General features: G+C 37.1%; 1 protein-coding gene across 1 annotated transcript in view; it reads right to left on the bottom strand.

Annotated features, from left to right (window-relative positions):
• plxdc1 (plexin domain containing 1) overlaps positions 1-19,914 on the bottom strand; it is a 629,959-nt gene that overhangs the window by 143,333 nt on the left and 466,712 nt on the right. Inside the window, exons 11-12 of the mRNA XM_079851089.1 lie at positions 14,470-14,593; positions 14,195-14,230 (exon numbers count right to left, since the gene is read on the bottom strand). Of these exons, the coding sequence (XP_079707215.1) occupies positions 14,195-14,230; positions 14,470-14,593 (160 nt within the window). The remainder of the gene's footprint in view (positions 1-14,194; positions 14,231-14,469; positions 14,594-19,914) is intronic.

The following is a 19,914-nucleotide window of genomic DNA, read 5'->3' as shown; positions in this document are numbered from 1 at the left end:
TAGGGTTTCTAAACGGAAATGCTCCCACACCACAGATGTACGGCATCTATTCTGGGGAGCCTCCATTTGATCTATCTATCCAAATCTATCTATCTATGTATCTATCTAAATGAATCTATCTATGTATCTAGATATGTATCTATAATGTATCTATGTATATAGATATGTACCTAGATATATATATGTATCTATCTATAATCTATGTATTTATATATCTATAATCTATCTATCTATTAGCTGTCTATATATATTTATATCTATGTATCTATTAATTTGTCAATATAAATGATGTATACTCTGTCTGTCTCTAGCCTATCAGTCAATGTGTTGTGTAAATGTAACGTTAAGCCTAAATAGCTTATATATAATCAAATCGCACTATATGTCACTATATCATTAAAAATCCGCTATCTCAAAATCAAACTCCTCTCACAAAAACCCACGAGGTCAATATGCGTTGATTTCACTTTTATACAGATGTGCGATTGTGTGGTCTGTTCCCGACCGTGTCACTCAAACGCTGATTCGGCTGACCACACCTGATGAAACACTTAGTGAAACACTTCGAGGCTTCGTTTGGCCATAGCCACGTGACATGGGTGTTTTGAATCACGCTTCGGATCAGTGTTTAGAGTCATCTGCACTTCGTGATCTCGCAAAGCTTCGGAACGACTGTTTCGCGTCAGCCATCCCTACCTTCAGCCTTACGTCTTCATCTGCCTGCACTCACAACCCGTGACAGGGAGGGGATAAATATTCCAAAACTTTATGAAAATACAGTATGAGAATTAACTGCACAATTATTAGAAATGTTTACATTGGATATTATACAATTTGCATGCATACAAAATTTGTGGAAAAAGACAAAATATTTTCAAGATGTTTTCAACTCTAACTTTGAACCAATTCTGTAGAATGGCCCATATATATAGCCCATTTGAACAGGATTTGTTTCCAGGTATGACTGTGTACTACAAGTGAAACATTGTAGTTAAACCAATTCATAATCCCCAATACTGAAATTACAGTACAAATTTAGAACTGAAACAAATGTAGGCTTCTATTATTGCAGCAAATTTAAGCAAAGTAGGTAAAAAGTAGCTAAATGTTAACATTGTGTGCCTAGTTTTTCTATAGGCTAATTTAGAAAGGCTATGCATGTCAAGGTTATGTGTCTTATACTTTGTGTTATTTTAGTTTGTAAGTAGGACTAGATTTTGGTACTGAAACATAATAGTGAAATAAATTAAACTAAATGATCGTAAAATTAAAACATTGTCAGGACTTGCTAACTGATGTTAGTCGGCAACATTTTTGTTTAGTATTAATTAATATTTAAATAAGCGTAGGCTACAGTAGGTTGTTATGATTAGCATAATTTTCTTTAATAAATAATGAAAACATTTCAACATAAAACATTGCAATAGAAAAATGTAAGCATAAGACATTAAGCTCTTGCTCATTAAACAGAATTCAGGCGATAGCTGTATGGTCAATGCTTCAACTTGTGCATCACAGTGGTTCAAGCGCTCTGAGTTTGAATCTCAACTCTACTATCCTCATAATTTTGTTTATAGTTTAATAGGATATTTGTCAAAAATAAAAACTTCTGAAATGTTCATTTATTGATTCAAAACACTTTTCGGAGCTTTGTTATTCATTGTCTGTTATTTTTATTAATAGGCATTTAGACGGTAACACTGAAGCTTATAGGCCAGCATGTCATACACAGAATGTATTGGGTTATTGGAGACATGTTTGTGTATGGGGATCCTAAGAATTATTAGGCCATGGATGTTGGCTGACAGCGTTTATGTTTTACCGTTCTTGATGCTTAAATAGGTAACATATTATTAAAGTCAAGCGTTTTGTTTAATAATAATTGCACATTACAACATAAATTTGCTACATTCCAGTAGAGTCTCTGTTGCGCTCCACAATGACAAAACCCGAAGGTGCTGTTGAAGGAGATTATCAGATGATTGCACCAGAAAATGAAGGTGATGAAGCTCATCTTTAATCTGCTAAATTATTGTTTTGTGAATCATTCACGAAATTGAGATGACTGACAGTGATACCCAGCCATAGCAAACAGATTTTCAAAACAGATCCATACATTGAACAAATCAGAAAAAAGACTGACTTTGTTGACTTCTACAAAAAATAACAGACTAACTAAATGGTATTGCTTTCAATATAAAAACCAATGAAAATGTAAAAGAACACTAAAATTAATTCAGTTTAAAACCCCATCACACATTTCAAGGTTTAAATAAAGAGTCGGGACAGTTTTAGGACAGTTTTAGTTTTAGTCCTGTTAAGCTGCAACCCCACTTTTGAAAAATCCCCAGAAATGACATACCCAAACTGAAACAGATACAGTTCATGAACCCTTGGTACTAAAAGCACAAGTATGATCTCGTTTGAAAGCTGACACCTGGCAGTTTATTGTAAATGTAGAATTAATTATTGTCGTAATGACAAAAATTGTTATAAATAGCTTCAAAGTTTTGTAAAGTTATTAGAAATTATTTTTTATGAAACATCCTCATGAAAATAAAATTGAAGTTGGCACTGGAGCAATCTAGAAATGCACTACAGCTAAAGCCACATGTCTAAACATTTTATGTTTAAAATCTGAAGATAATAAGTCCAAAACTCTGTATTTAGTTAAATGTTTTTCAAGACCATGTCATGTGACTTTATTTTGATTTGACGCTAAAATGCTACTGATGTTTATTGTCATCTTCTAACCATCTATCCAGTATATTGTCTCTATTGTTTTGTGGTGCAAACGAGCCCCATTCAGTCTCAATCTCCCCCTGCACACATTCACACCTCTCCAGCCTGGTTATGGCTCTAAATATGCTTTTCTTTTGTCTGCATTATAGTTACTAACGACTGGCTATTCACAGGCTATTCATAGGGTTTCAGTCCCTAATTTCTTTTCTCAAAGTTCACCTCACATTTTAAACTGTATCAAATGCATTTCTTGAATAAAGAAACAATTCAGTAAGCATTCAAAAAATCATAAAAGTATAACTGCTAGACGTGGCAGGTGCACCTAGGGCTAGCTAGCATGTTAGCCTAGCACACCATCAATACACGACAATTTATGAGATTAAAACCATGTTTGTGCTCCAAACTTACTTTATAACGCAAGACGAGTGTTTTAAATAATCTTCTGTGATCTAATTTGGCTTCAGATAAAAAAATCAGACAGAAAATATACTTTTGGATAGTGTTCTGCACAATGATAGTCTATATAGATTAGCATTACATTTTAAATATAATCTATTATTATGAAAATACCTGGCATGGCTTGAAAAACACAGGTAACTCAAATATCATTGCAAACATGTTTATTGTCTTCAAAACGTCTGTATCTGCATGTTACAGCGCGATCTCTTGTTAGCTTTGTGTGTATCACTGACGTCCTGGAATGTCACATGATCATGGCTCTTCTTCATGTTCCATATATGGACTATTATTGTGCATATAGCGCCCTCAGGCTAGTGGTATGAATTGAAAACACAGTATCAGAGTACCAAACGCTCATAAAGATTACATCGACGCATTTGGGTATAAATTCAATAAACATTATTCCTGTCTATAGAAATATGATGTAAATCTATGAGAATCTATCAATATTTCTCCAAATCTGCACAGTTTTGAGCTAAAGCCCTGAGGGACGTTGTTTTGTGTATCGCTGTCATGACGACAGCACGGAGTTTTTTATGAATGAAAGCGGCTGACGCGCATAATTCATATTAAAGGTATCGACTCATTTTTTTATTTCATAACTCCTGACACAAATTAAGACATAACTGTCACTATGAGTTTCTCAGAATACAATAGTGGTCAAATACTGAAACTTGAGTATTATATCTTTTTAATTATGTATAGTTTGTCAAGGTTTAACATTAAAGGTAGGGTAGGTCAGAATTGTCTAAAAAAACTTTTATTCAAATTTGTTTAAACTGTCTTTATATACCAATACATAATTAAAATGCAAGTACTCTGAAATAGAGAGTATAAAAAATTGAGTGACTCTAGTGTATTTAATCTTCAATAAACACAGCTCATTAATTCCATTCACTCCCACCTAAAACCGGGTGCGCGACTGCGCGCACGTGGGCAGAGCCAGTAATAGCGGCGGTAGTCATGGCGACGGAGAGTGACAGTCGCGCAAGCCAATCACTTGTTTCGTCCCGGTAGGAATTAATGAGCTGTGTTTTTTGAAGATTAAATACACTATAGTCACTAAATTTTTATACTCTCTTTTTCAAAGTACTTACATTTTAATTATGTATTGGTATATAAAGACAGTTTAAGCCAATTTGAAAAAAAGTTCTTTAGACAATTCTTACCCACCCAACCTTTAAATCTGATAGTAACTTTGAATTAAATAAATAAAAAACGCTTCAGTGCGCGGGCGCACTGGCAACGGTTAACAGGTTAAAACAAGTTGAGTTTAGCGTTTCCATGTGCGATGCAAAATGGGAAATACAGAATCTTATTCTTGCGAAATTGCAGCTTTGCTGTGTACAATTAAAACAGTAGGCTACAAAATAAAAATTGTACAAAGCAACATAAATTAATATTGGACATTTTTCTTTGCCTCTCTCTCTCGAGGACATGCTGAATCTCTTTTTAGCAAGTTTCTTTTTTCTCCCTCACTGCGCGCAATCTCTATTCTCTATTGAAATAAGGGGCCCTATTTTAATGATCAAGCGCGAAACACAAGTAACTTTGTGGGCTGGTCTTGGGCGCTGTTGCTATTATACCGGCGGGATAAATTACTCTTGCGCCCGACGCAAATCTAAAATGGGTTGGTCTGAAGTAGCTTCATTATTCATAGGTGTGGTTTGGGCATAACGTGAAATAAACCAATCAGAGCGACATCTCACATTCCCTTTAAGAGCAGGCCCGCTTTTTCCATGGCGGATTGCTATTATAACGGCGGATTTGCCAGGTGCGCGCCAGGAGAGGTTTAAAGCCGAGGAGACCGACGTTCTGTCAGGGCCGTAAAACACAGAGAGGTGACATTGGGGATGGGAGAAACCCACACAAATTAGCTTCGGTTAAACAGGCGTATAATAATTTGGGTAAATGTGTAAGCTAGATTTATGCCTATTTTTTCATATCTTCATGGACACAACAATGATTTCCCTCGTGTGTTAATATTTTTCCTTGTAATAATGTATGGTTTTCTAAAAATGAGAACTGCTGCGTCTGTGTGTAGATGAGATAAGCAAAGTGTATGCGCGTTGTGCACACGCTACATTGATTATGGCCAAGCATGCGCCCTTAAAATAGCATATGAATAACATGTGCAACGCGCCACTGACTTTAGACTGTTTTTCCTGGTCAGTGGCGTTGTTTTACAAACCTGCAAAATAGCACCAGGGAACGTTTGCGCCAGAACATGGCTCCTCTTTGCGCTGAACCGCCCCCGGGAGCGCAAGTTCATTTCCTAATTTACCGACGTGCGTCTGTGGAGGGAAAAGTCCGCTGTGTGCGGGTGCAAAATAGGAATGATACATGCGTCGGTGTACAAAGTCAATTGCGCTGGGTGCAAGATAGGGACCTAAATGTTTCAGGATAGAAACACATCATACAGCTGATAATACTGTATAACAACTGTAACTGTACAAAAAACAACTGTAACAAATAATTTAGCCTTTGTTGCTTCAAAGAAAAAGAATGCCTTGTTGAATTCACTTTAGGCTACAATAAAACGAGGTTGATCGCGAATTAAAGCGCTCTGTATCGTTTAGTTGGCTTGAACGCGCTTTGTCAACAGTTCATGTTTAGATAAGGCCAGATTGTTGACAATCATACACACTGCTCAAAACCAGTTAAAACAACTGGATTGAACACTTCAATTGATTTTTTAAATGAAAAACCTTTAAATAGCTACATTAGCTACAATATTTATAATTGAAGATAGGGCCTATTTGGACACATCGAGAGATTTATTCTGAAAGGAATTATGCCTTTGCCTGCTCTGTATCATCAGGCTGGATATCCGACGCTCTCCATATGAAAGACGAAATATTAACACCTTGTCCTTCACCCCCACGCTAAAGCCACTGAACTGCCCCTCCAAACCCCCCATAGGCTCTCTGAGAGGAGCGTCTGAGACAAAGAGAAGTCACAATTCACACTTAGACATGAGCATTATTAAAGTGTTGATAATGAAAGAATTAAATCGTTTAGGCTACATGTAGTAATATTTCTGTCATAAAAAAAGTTTATTAAAGGGGTGGTTGAGTATAATTTCACTTTTCTAACTTAAGTTATTGTGTAATGTTGCTTTTTGAGCATAAACAACATCTGCAAAGTTACAATGCTCAAAGTTCAAAGCAAAGGGAGATATTTGCTTTTAAAGAAATCGTTTTTTTAAGGACTACAACAAACAGCTGGTAGAGACTAAACGACATTCCTCCAGGGTTGGTGACATCACCAACCCTAATATTTACATAAACCCCGCCCCCGGGAACACCCAGTCCATGTTGAGAAGAGGAAGAGTTGTTGTTGTCAAGCACATTTGTGAGTCAGCTCAAACTGTATCATCCTTCTTTTCACATGCAATAGAAAGTCACTCTGTGTGCATCTCACAACAGTTCCTATATGAGCGATTTATAGATTATCATGACAGAATATGCTAATTGAAGATAGTTAACTCCACATCAGCTACATAAATTCATCAACTAACCATTCAGAAATGTCCTGTTGCATTCTACGTGTTGTCACTTCTTCTTGAGTCTCTCCATCTTTGTCTGACTCCAGTTTGAACATAAAAGGCAGAACAGTTTCTGTCATTTTAGTGTGTCTCTGCGTGAGGTAATCAGAGCTGCTAACACACAAGCTCTTGAAACCCTGCCCTCTGTGTCGGGAGCAGCAGCTCATTTGCATTTAAAGGGCCAGACACAAAACGGTGCGTTTTTGCTCACCCTCAAAAAGTGACAACTTTAACATGCTATATAAAAATATCTGTGGGGTATTTTGAGCTAAAACTTCACACACACACTCTGGGGACATCAGAGATTTATTTGACATTTTGTGAAAAGGGCACCCCTTTAACTAAAGATTTAATTATTTCAATAGAAGAATTAAAATGCTAATTCGGTTTAGGCCAGCTTTTTCCAAGCAAAACAAAATACAAACTTCAAACTCATGTTCATTTGTTATCATGAAAAAAAAAAATGTTCAACTCAATATTAAATTCCACAGGGAAACCAGGGTGCGATTTGTGAATTAAGCAGAGGGCGGTTATTTTTATTTTTATTCAAATAAATCTCAAACCACAGTGGGTATTTCGTGCTGCTGTTAAACTAAATGACATTTATAGAATAATTATGAAATTAAATGAAACAATATTGCAACACTTTGACAAAGAAATTATTTGATCTGTTTTTACATTTTAATTCAGGGCGATTTACGTTTAATTAGAGCAAGATTTTCACTCTTGCCTTGTCCTTTCCTCATGGGAAGCTGTCTTACACATGATAAACATGTTTGAGTAGATCCTCTGTACCTCTCGGTTTCATATGGATTAGGCTATATAATCAGATAACATTTATTAAATATTTAGACATTTAAAGCTTTAGACTTATATTGTGACTGAGCCGAGGAAAGTGGCTTTCGGTTAATTTTTGTGACGCGCATTTCCCGGAGACAGAGACCACAGAAAACGTTTTGTTGTTAGCCTATTGTGAGTTTACATGAATAAAAGTTTACAGTTTTGAATTATGTACTCTTATCTGTATAACCAAAAAATGGTGGAGTATAGGCTATTAAGTTCTTTTAGCTGTTATGCAAAAAATAAATCCAAATGAAAGCGCCACTCGGCATGGTGGGCCAAAACACTCCAATATTTCATTCAAAACAATCCCAAAACGCTTTGTGACATTTAGAAAAGCCGTGCATGCATTAAGGCTACTGGAACCAGGATCGTAACTGAAACGCGCTGCTTGTTATCTCTCAATACAGGAGCAGAGGCGCTGGTTCTGATTTTATTGTTTGTTGTTTAAACGTGCGTGTTGCATATCTGAATATACTGAATATAAACCCAACAGATCACTCAGATCATTAGGATCATATCAGCTAGAAATACCAAGGGTTCACTCTAAGCATGGCGAGTCCGCTTTTAGCTATTATGCCAGCCGCAGCTGGAACCAGCTTCCAGAGGAGATCAGATGTGCTCCTACAGTAGTCACTTTCAAATCCAGACTCAAAACACATCTGTTTAGCTATGCATTTACTGAATGAGCACTGTGCGGCTGTTTGTCCGACTGTTTGTACTGTACTGTATTTTATTTTATTTTTCTAAACTGTTTTAATTATTCTTACCTCTTTTTATTATTTTAATTTATTCTACGTAAAGCACTTTTAATTGCCATTGTGTATGAAATGTGCGATATAAATAAACTTGCCTTGCCTTGCCTTGCCTTGCCTAGAACACAAATTTACTAGAAAGCCCAGAAGAAGGAGAGAGAAGCGGTGTTCATTCATCTCATTCCTCAATAGAAAAGTAAAAATAATCAGCGTCATTGCACCTAATTTATTTTCACTGACTGCGATAGGCCTATGATGGTCTTTTGGTGTATTTTTTGTTTGTTTGTTATTGCACTGCTCCCTGAGGAATAGGCTTCTATTGCACACCAACGTCTACACAATATGAAACACAGGCTATATTGTTGTAGTCTCTATTTTTAACTTTTTTTTCTCTTCTAAAAGTTTGTTCTATTCGGTTTAAAATTGACTATTACATATTTAATTTTTGCTTTTGTTAAATTTAACCAATTATGTTGTAGCCTAATAAACATAGGCTATTTTATTATAATTATTATTATTTATTCTTAAAGTTTGTTTTATCTATTTTTTGTTTGTTTATTTTTATATATATTTAATCAGTCTCATTCTTGTTGAAATAATGAAAAAAGTTTTTTTTTTTTTTTTTTACAATACGTTGTGTGTATGTGTGTTTTTTTTAAATAAACAGAGCCTACAAATTCACTGTTCGTTCAAATAATACGTATGTATGTTTAGTTTGTTTAAACAACATTCACCAAATTGTCTTTTTTTATTTAATAATAAAATTAGCCATTATTATGACATGCAGTTTAAACTCCACGAAATATTAGGTTGTTTCATTATAGTACAGCAAATGTCAATAGCTCTTTTTTTATTTTTCATGTTTGTTGTAGGCTTATTTGGAAATTACCATAGTTGTAGCATTTCATCCTTACTGTTAATTGACATTAGCCCCACTTACGTTTCAAAATGCAGCAATTGAAACTGTTTTGCAAAATGTCCCTTTGCGCCACCTGGCGGTCATTCCGTGAATGACTTTGAAATGCGACTGGTTTATTTTTGCCGCTGTGACTTTGCCGTGGCAGCTAGCGCAGCGGTAATAGGCATTCTGGTTGACTACCTACTGTATATGTATATATATTTCTTTTGTCCTCGAATTCTTTCTTGTGGTACCCTCTCATGACATACCTGACTGAAAAGCTCATTATGCGGCTCATTATGCAGGTCATGGTCTTCTCAGGTGTGAATCACAGCATTATTCATGATCATTCACGCCCCCACGCATATTGCCTTTCTACTCAAAAAGTGTCTTACACAATTTAAATCAATGTATTGTTTTATGTGAATGAGTATGCAGGATGATTTTCTTTGTCTTGTGGACACAATATTTAGTATGTGTTTTGTGGCCGTTTTTCAGAAAGTTATTTTTTTTGTTTTTTCAATATCCATGCATAAACATTATAACATTATATTAAATTATATTGCACATATTATGGTAGCCCTGTTAGTGCTGAATAGAGTGTAATTACACCTTTGCATTTAATATGTTTATAAGCAACTGAAAAAAGCACAAATGTCAGGGGATGTCAAAACATCTCAAGGACCCCAAAACACCTTAGACCCCTAAGGGTTAATGAGGGCTTGAAAGAAATCAGGAGCATTAGTGAGACCGAAAGGCATAAATAAGTATTCGTAGTGCCCAAATAACACTGGCCTTTCTTTTGCTGAACACGGCCTTGAAGTGGTGGTACTGAGTAGGGACTTGAGACAGATCTATTGGTTCCTGGGACTCGAGAACAGGATCAGGGGAGTTCTGGGCCAAGCATGTGGTCTGACAGCTGGAACCCCAACTGAGAACTGCGCCAGTGGACCAGTCTAAGTGTGGATTATGCTGGAGGAGCCAGGGGGGACCGAGGATAGCAGGGAACTCTGAAGAATGTATTAGGTGAAAGCACATTCTTCTTCTGGTGCTGGTTAGTGAAGAGACAAAGAAGAGATGTGAGGTGGGTTACTTTCCCAGGAGCTAACGGTCTTCCATCCAAGGCTGTCTCTTTAAGGGAGGCAGGAAGGGGATTATCCCCCTGGGGTCGGCAATCACGCCGGCGTGATCTGCTCGCTTTTTTTCTTATCAGTGCAAAAGAGACTCAAAATACTCTATCGATTTTGATCTTACTTACAAGTGTTATACATCATTCGAAAAAATGATGTATAACAAAAAACTTATCGAAAAATAAGTGTCCATTATTTTTGTGTATACTCACAATAAAAACAAAGTGTTGTGCTTTTTGCCAAATAAAGAAAAATAAACATGATGCGAGTTCTGCCTTCTCTCTGTCAGTGAAATCCAATCTGAAACGAGGATCACATCGAGGAACAACGGGTCCAGCTATTCAGAGGACTGTAGTAAGTTTTTTATTTTTAAGTGCTTTGTTCTAATCGCTATATGCAATAGTGTCGGTAAACTGCAAAAGGACTGTTTAAATATGAATCGCGTATCTGTGTGTGAATGAATGAACGGCACAGATGTTTACTACAGCTGTAAACAACAGCACACACTTGCACTTACAATAGTAAACATGTTATTTTTACATGAACACATCTACTAGTTTAGCTTTTACCAAACTATATTGCTATACTGAGATGAGTAAAATCGACTGAAATATGTTGAAATAAAATGTCTTTGTATAAGCAACGTATTAAACTGCAAATTAACATTTATATGCAAATATTTCTGCTCATATGTTAAAAATATTGTATGTGATGTTTTGTTAAAAATAGGTATATTGAATTATCAACTAAGATGTTATTATAGTGTTTGTTCCAATATTCAAACTAATGAATCCTTAACTTTGAAATATGTATGATAAAATCGATGTATACTTTTTAAAAAGAAAGATTACACTTGAAATACTGTTAAAATTGTAATTGTTGATTTATATGTGAAAACTGTTAAATAAAATAGCAAAACATATATTTACATGGTAAATGTAAGCAACATCTTAATAAGTCAATATAAACCTTCTCATTAAATTATTTATTATAGTTTTTTATTAGTGTCACATTTGGAGAGAGGATATATTCCAAAACATTCTGTAAATACAGTATGAGAATTAACTGCATAGTTACTAGAAATGTTTTCCATGAATATTATGCATGCAAATTGCAAAATCATTATGCAGCCCACATAATGAGCTGCATAATGAGCCGCATAATGAGCCTGAATGAAAGGGTCGTTGTCTCCTCAGGTGTGAATCACGCCCACACGCATATTGCCTTTCCAAACAAAACGTGTCTTACAAAGTTTAAATCAATGTATTGTTTTATGTGAATGATTAGGCAGGATTTTTAGATCATTTTGAAGAAAAAACTCTAAGCGACAACACCCATTATTCAAAAGTCTTGTGGACACATATTTAGTATGTGTTTTGTGGGCTTATTTCAGAAACTTTAATTTTTAGTTATTTCAATAACCATGCATAAACATTATTCTCTCAAAAATACAAACATGTACATACATGTTGCTCACATATTATGGTAGCCCTGTTTGTGCTAAATAGAATGTAATTACACCTTTGCCATTGATATGTTTATAAGCAACTGAAAAAAGCACAAATGTCAGGGCATGTCAAAACATCTCAGACCCCAGAGGGTTAATAGGGATCTGGAGACTTTTGGCCAGGGAAATATCCATGAAGTTCCCGGCTGCCCCGGAATTAAGCAAGGCCTGGAGTTGGCGTTTTTTGTCTCCCCAAGTGAGTGTGATGGGAAGGAACAACCCAGAGTTGGAAGGTGAAGAAGTGTGAGGTTCAGCCAAAGGAGACAGCATTCGAGAATCCAGAAGGGGTATAGAGGCAGCACATGTGAGTGTTTAGCCATCAAAGACTCTGTCTCTGACTCAGCTGTCTTGTGCCTTTGGACTGTGGACTCATGCTGAGCATGCTCATTCTCCGGGACTCAAACTCGGGTCTCTGACACAAAAGTCTTACTTTCCACCAGAAAAGAGAAAAAATGGGCGTGCCAGATTAAGCCGCGATTCGAGGCTTGTGTTGTTAACGTGAAAATCACTTGACTAATGACAAACGAGGCCTCAGTTTGTGTGGATATGTCATCGGTTTGGTCTGAGTGTCGCTTCCGGATAAAGGGGGATCGAAACTCGCGCCACCTTGTGGGTATTGTCAGGAGTAGTAGAAGCAGTTGTAGTAGTGTCAGAGAGTTAGAGAACTCCCATTGTCGTTATTGTGTTATATATGTGTTAGGGCTGTATATTATTACATTATATCAGGTTAGAATAGTTATAGTATATTGTTATTATTAATTATAGTAGGCCTAGCTATATTGTAGTCTTGTTATATTAGTTATATAAGATTATTTGGATTGCTTTGGACTTTTGGATCTGGACTGGACTGCTTTTTGATTTGGATTGCCCTTTTTGATTTGTTTGCTTTTTGTGACCTCTTCCATTTTCCTGGTAATGGAGCCAGCAAGAAAGAGGAAATCCTCCCCTGTCTGGTCTCAACAGAAGCATCAGTGTCCTCATTTATACCAGCTGGCACTGGCATTTTTATGTTCCCCTGCATCGTCTGTGGCTGGAGAGGTTTTGTCCAAGAAGAGTAATTGTCCCCAACACACCCCAACACACTTGAAAAAATTCCCCAGTCCCATAAGCAAAACACTGCACTAAAACTAGTAACAGTTCACTGCACAAAACCCCCCAGAAACAATTTTTAACTTTTCCCACCCCAGACTATTCTGTTGCAGTTTACTTTATTACACTCCCTCCACCATAAGCACTCAACACAGTGTCACTTTTGCTGTTCATACTGTCACTATCCAAATGATTTATGAATAATTAATTAATTGTGTGTGTGACAGTTGTCTCTGCACAAGTAAATTCAGACAGAGAAAGATACATATTTTATTTTATACCCAGGCAATGGACAAATGTCTGCTCAGGTCACTGGTTCAAAATTAATTAATTTGTCTGCTATTTCTTTGCACAGTAGCTAGGTGTCACTAGTGAGCAATGCTGAATGAAGCTTTGAGTAATGAACCTTTGGGTGAAGCAATGGGCTGCAAGGTCTCAGTGGTTCAGGAAGCCTCATTTTGCCATCACTAACAACAATCTCTACAACACAAACTCAGGAAAAAAGGTTCTTAAAACAGCAAACATAAACTCAGGGAAACAATCGAGAAGGCACAAAAGAAACCTCTTGGAGCAGGAGCAAGAGCAGACTTACAGCAGTAACTGGCTTAGGAACATCAATAACCAAGGGAAGATACAGAGAAACAGACCAGCTTAATATACAGCACAGAACAAGGCACATGTGAAAACAATAGCACTGATCACAAAAGGCACAATATTAGACATGAGAGTTCTATAGGGACCTCTAGTGGTCAAACTAAAACATTACAAAGCAAAAACTCTGACAAGTGGGCTAAGAAAAGTATATCTAATTCAAGATTGGATTGGACCATGGGCGTAGATTATGCGGGGGACGTGTCCGCCCCACTTTTTATAAAATGTAAATTCGTCCCCCACACTTTTTCGTAGTGTGTTCACGATAAGTTGAGGTTTTCGCGGGCCAATGTGTATACATCCAGATTTAAAATTCAAAGAGTCAAGATAGTCTATACGTGAGTTTCACGTTTCCATGGTAATCAGTCACTTGTGCATCACAACACTGAATTATCAGTCACTATTATAATATAAATATACAAGAAATAAACAAAAAAATATGTTGGGCTGCAGACTCAATGCAAGCTATGATCATGCCAAACTCTTTCCACTTGATTTCAGACTCCAAAAAGTGCTGAAATTTTCTTATTATGAATGATTAACAGCCAAGAAACACAAAGCCATTAACTGACTCACCATTGCCATGATGGTGAAAGAGAAGTTTGGTGTCATCTGTGGAGGAAAGAGACTGTCGTTGCACAGAGCGATGCAAGCACAAGACCATGAAGGACAACAAAATAGTATTTAAGCTCTGCATGCAAAATGTACAAAAACAATGACATACATTACTATTCCAGCTGTAAGACCCTAAAGATCATGCAAATGAATCCTTAGTCATCAGAAAAATGCTGCAGTTATGAGTGTGATGGGTTATGTATCATGGTTCTTATGTATGTCTTGGACATACTCGCCTTTAGTCACAGGACTGGCGGGTAGAGCTGCAGGAGAAGGAGTCATCGATGGCAGTGAAGAACTAAAAGGGCTGATTGAACTCTCTGGGCTTCTCTGTGCATATTCGTCACATGTGCCTTTTGCCTTAGACAAGAACATACCAACTCATATTATTATGTTTTAAATTCAAGTACATGCAAACTAAAAAAACAAAAACAGCATTCACTTTGTTAATGGCATATGCACTCTCATGATCCTAACATTGCCCATGAAGCCACCATATTTGCCACATGAAGTAAATAATGAAGTATTGTATCTTATTATTAGGGGTGTGACAATATCTCATGCCACAAGATCTCGCGAGACTAAAAGGTGACGAGATTTCTCGTCAGATGAAAAGCTGTCTCGCTATTTCGCCATGGCGGAGAGTGATAGTGAAATTAGCATAGAATTTTTCCATCGCTACATTCACATTACATTATGGTGCCCACTTTCGTTTTGCTGTTAGTTCACTGATCGCGTGACGATGGTGGAGGATTCATTACATAGCAGAGCCTAAATGTCTGCCGAATGCCTAATCTTGTAGAATGCGCACTCAGCACCGCCAGTTTCCTATACACAGAGTATGTGCAATCGCGAATTCGAAAGCGAAAGTAAAACATGACCTCCCTGATGCGGCAAATTAGGCTGCATACTATAGACTGTCTCCCAATATCAAACCTATCTCTGGACTGTGTAGTTGTGGCTCTGGTCTCTGTTTGCACTTTGAATACCGAGAAAGTACTTTGATTATGGTTTCACTTGTTGCATGTATTGTTTGCACTTAGACAGAATAAGAAAAAACTGTTATTTTTTTGTTTTATTTATACTGTTTTTATTTCTATGCCCAGGTAGCATGGTGACATTGATACAATGTTGAGTTTTGATCCAAACCATAATTTTGGTTGAGATTGACATTTCAATATATAAAGTGTGTTGGACCAGCATTGGAATTTTGATGAAAGACAACAGCACACATGGGTGGAGACAATGACATTGAACTAACCAGTGGCGTTTTCTTGCGGAGGCCAAGGGAAGCCAGGCTTCCTCACTTTTTCAGAATATAATCGTCATTTAATAAACACTTTGGTTTTCACAGTTTACGTAATCCTTCTGTCATCTCCTCATCGTCTCTCTTCATTCATTACTGAGCGTTTTATGATGTGTAAAACAGCGCCCCTATAAAAGTGACATGGTGAATGAGCGTTGAAAACATGGTACTGCACCCTGTGTCTGTGAGGAGGCCAGGCTGAGTTGGCATCCCTTGATAGAAAAAAAAAAGAATGATTAACCTATCAGGTGACGCTATTGTCACGACACTGCTCCCCTGTGATTGGTCAGGACAGTGTCAAGGGAAGCCATGAACTTGTTGGCATCAGGCCAATCACATCACGTTATCATCGTCAATGAATGAATGAATGAAATAGCGGAAGATTTGTGGATTTGTGTTGACATCTTGTTTAGCTAGTTAGCTAAAATTATTAATTGTAATTATGGAGGGTGGAGATTTGGAGTATTTGATAAAAAAAATCTTTTACTAAACTGCCTCTACAGCAGCAACTCAGAATTAAATCCGATGGCAGGCCAACACCAAAACTAAATGAAAAAGGTTCTCTTCTTGTTGCTTACCGTCCGTTCCCTATCTATCTGCGAATGTTTTAATGAAAAGACCATAAGATGTTTAAGAGGACTGACTGTGTGTGTGTGTGTGTGTGTGTGTGTGTGTGTGTGTGTGTGTGTGTGTGAGAGAGAGAGAGAGAGCGAGAGAGAGAGAGCGCGTTTGGTCTGAACTGCCCATTTAGCGATGTGTTATTTTTTTAATGTGATTATAGTTCTTCTTACTGTTTCTTGCGTGCTTTGATTAAGCAGCATGTGAGTGCACTTTGTTGTTTACTGTTGTGATTGTTTGTGAATAACCGCTATTGTATATCCTTACATGAGCGTCACACCGATTTAAGGGTGTATTAAATGAAAAAGGTTATCTTCTTGTTGCTTACCGTTGGCGTTTACTATCTGCGAATGTTTTAATAAAAAACACCATGAAAGATGTTTAAGAGGACTGACTGTGTGTGTGTGTGTGTGTGTGTGTGTGTGTGTGTGTGTGTGTGTGTGTGAGAGAGAGAGAGAGAGAGAGAGAGAGAGAGAGAGAGAGCGTCCGTGCTCAAAGTGTTGGATTGTAACAAGCGTAAGTCCCGGTAAGATGATGCTGGGCGCTCTAATAGTTCATCCAAATAGCAACATATAAATGGTAACGTATGATTTTCTGCCCCCACCCCTTAAAACACACAGCTTAGAGGTTGTGTCTTAATTGGCTTCCTCAGAAATTTTCCCCACGCCACGCCACTGGAACTAACAGGGATTTGTAGTTGATGAGCACAAGATCATTCAGGCATGTATCTCTGCAGAACACTAATGGGTGTTTCTCAATCAGTTGGCCGTTTTCAAACCACAATGGGCATTTTCAACCGCTTTACCCGATTTGCTCTAATCCACTGGGGGCTTGGTTTAAGGGTGGGCCTTCATGATTTTATCAAGTCTGTTGAAAAATGGTTGAAAAACATTTATTGTAGTTTGAAATTGGCCACTGATTGGTAAACGCCCATTTTGGTTAAGCATGTGCACTTCTCAGTAGTCTAATTGATGCTTCCTCATTAGAGACAAAACACAGGTGCATCCTATACAGAAGTCTTGTTTGTTGAAGCACCTGACATACTTACATGACTTCTCTAGCACAGTTTCAGTGCCATGTTCCTTTGTTTTGCGTGCTTATTTGCATTTGATTTGTGTTGTTACTGACTGTAATAAGATACTTAAAAAAGTTATTAAAGTGTTTGAATATAGCATCTATTTTTCTACATTCTTAAAAAAATGCATCTTGTAAAATTTATTAGGAATTTCCTGAATAAAATTCTAACATCATTTAACAGATTTCTTGAAGTGCAGGAGACATGAACATGTGCAAGAATGTTACACTGCAAACATAGCCCATGTCTTGCATCCATCAGTGCTTGCAGACAGGAGCACAGGGGGGTTGCTCAGGTTGCCTGGGCAACTGCCCATATGCCCTTCTCGACTCACGTTGCCCTTCCGAGGGGGAAAATAAATAAATAAATAAATCGTACAATGGATGCAGAATTTCACGTAGGCCTAGATAAAAAAATAAATAAATCGCAAAGCCTCATTCACTTCCATTCGGGCATCGAAAGTGAAAGTCAGTAGGGGAAGGGCAAACTCTGTTTAAGTGGCTGTAGCGCTGCACGCAACCGGTGTAGCTGTCGATTCTGTTCCCTTCTGGAATTCCTGTTCCCTTTACGCAATCATACTACAAATCATGTGTAGTTGCCCAGTTACCATACGTACCATCAGAATACGAGCAAGAAGCACAACTGAATGTACGGGAAGCCAAAAGGTTAAAAAAGGATTGTATTTTTTCCCGAAATTTAAGCTTTTTTTTGGGGGGGGGGGGGGGGGGGGGTGTCCTTTTTTCAGGTCAGAGCAACTGCCCCTCAAAATTCCTGTGCACGTCCCTGCTTGCAGAGCACCTTTAGTAGGTGTGAAGGCAGATGATGGACAATAGAAAGAAAAAAAGAGAAGCACCCTCCTGATAATTCTGACATTGATTATACATCGAGTTGTGGTCGACAGCATAATCACCTGACCTGGGACATGATGATATCCTGTGCCTTATCACTGCTTAATCAGATAATCATTCATATTCCTGAATCTGTATTCAATTTGAGAATGTAAAAAAAAAAAAATAAAAAATAAAAATATATATATATATAGCTGCGAGTAGCGATTGCGGGCCCAAGGCACCGGGGTGCCGGTGTCACCGGCTTGGGCCCTCCATCGCTGCTCGCAGCTATATTTCTATATATATATATATATATATATATATATATTTCTATATATATATATATATTTCTATATATATATATATATATAGATATATATATATATATATATAAGTAATATTCTCTGTCTTGTCACATGTGCAAAAATGTGCTTGGAAACATCACAGTTGAGCGGTGATTACTGTGAATAGTTTGAATTGTACTACTGACTATTTAAACAGAGCAGTGTAATTTTTATATGTTAGGTTGACTATTTTATTATTATATTTTATTAAGGCTATAATGAACAGACTGCGATTTCAAGATTGCAATGCTGGAATGTGTGTGTGTGTGTGTGTGTGTATGTGGCGTGGGCGCGATTGTGTGGACACATAAAAAGATACTCCGTCATTTTGTTCATACAGGACATCATTCACACTGCAAAGTTTTAACTTATATTTGTGCACAGTCGAAATAAAACACAACATTGGGCTTTTGTAAAATAAATTCAAGCAATCTGCCCCCGAAATGGCGCTAATTTTAAAATTAAACTAAAATGCTCACGGCTGCACGGGCTTTCATAACGGTGCACGTCCACGGCGAGGAACGGGCAGAACAGAGTCAACGTTTTTAAGTTAATTTCTACTTCCATAGGAATTCATTGAAAACGCTCGCTCTGCTCTGCACCATTATCCATGTCAGTGCGGACAAACATATTTTACTTTAATTTTTAAGTTAGCGATTCAAAAGCCCCCAGCGGTGTCACACGTTGATTAACCGGTGTTAAAATATTCTCACCGTCACATACCTAGTATATTTTTATATAGATACAATAGGCCTACCTGATTTTGAACACAAGAGGGCAGTATAGCACTATGAATGACATAATTTATTTTTTTATTTAAACAATTATTAAATTGAAAAAAAAAAAAGAATAAAATGGGTTTAGTTCTGATATTTGTATAATTTTATATAGAAATAAATGGTGTATAATTACATTTTTAGAAGATATGAGGCTTTTAGTGTTTCCTTTTTTGACATTACTTTAATCCCTCGCCATAGCAAAACCGTTTGAGATATTTATTATCTGTTTACAATTTAGCATCTTTAATGTATTTTCATCATGTTGAAAAAGTTTGGTGGGAATAAAATAAACCTTTTAGGAGGAGTAATTAAAAACTCAGAGGCTGATTTAGCAAAAAATCCATATTCAGACCAAAATATCTGACACCCTGTTGGTCGTAGCTAATAACTGTCAATTAGAAAGTTGTCCGGCTCGATGAGCCCAATATACGTACCAAGTTTTGTGATTCTAGGTAAAACTAAGCCCTCATTTTTGACTAAAGGTGGCGCTACTGAGCCCCTCACCACACCCGTTTCTGAAACTTTGCACATGTCTACTGGATAATAAGTGTGATGTGTCTGTCGAGTTTCATGCAATTTCAAGTATGTTAAGAGTCTCAAAAGCATCAAAAAAGAATATTAAAGTTTGATGCGTTGCCACGACAACAGTATCTAAGATATCAATAATCCTTTCACAGGCCTACATCTGCCATGTGTCTACATTATACACATAAAGTTTGAAGCAAATCG

This window comes from Squalius cephalus (assembly GCF_949319135.1).
Source record: "Squalius cephalus genome assembly, chromosome: 19".
Classification (NCBI taxonomy): Eukaryota; Metazoa; Chordata; class Actinopteri; order Cypriniformes; family Leuciscidae; genus Squalius; species Squalius cephalus.
This window is presented reverse-complemented; position numbering and strand designations above follow the sequence as displayed.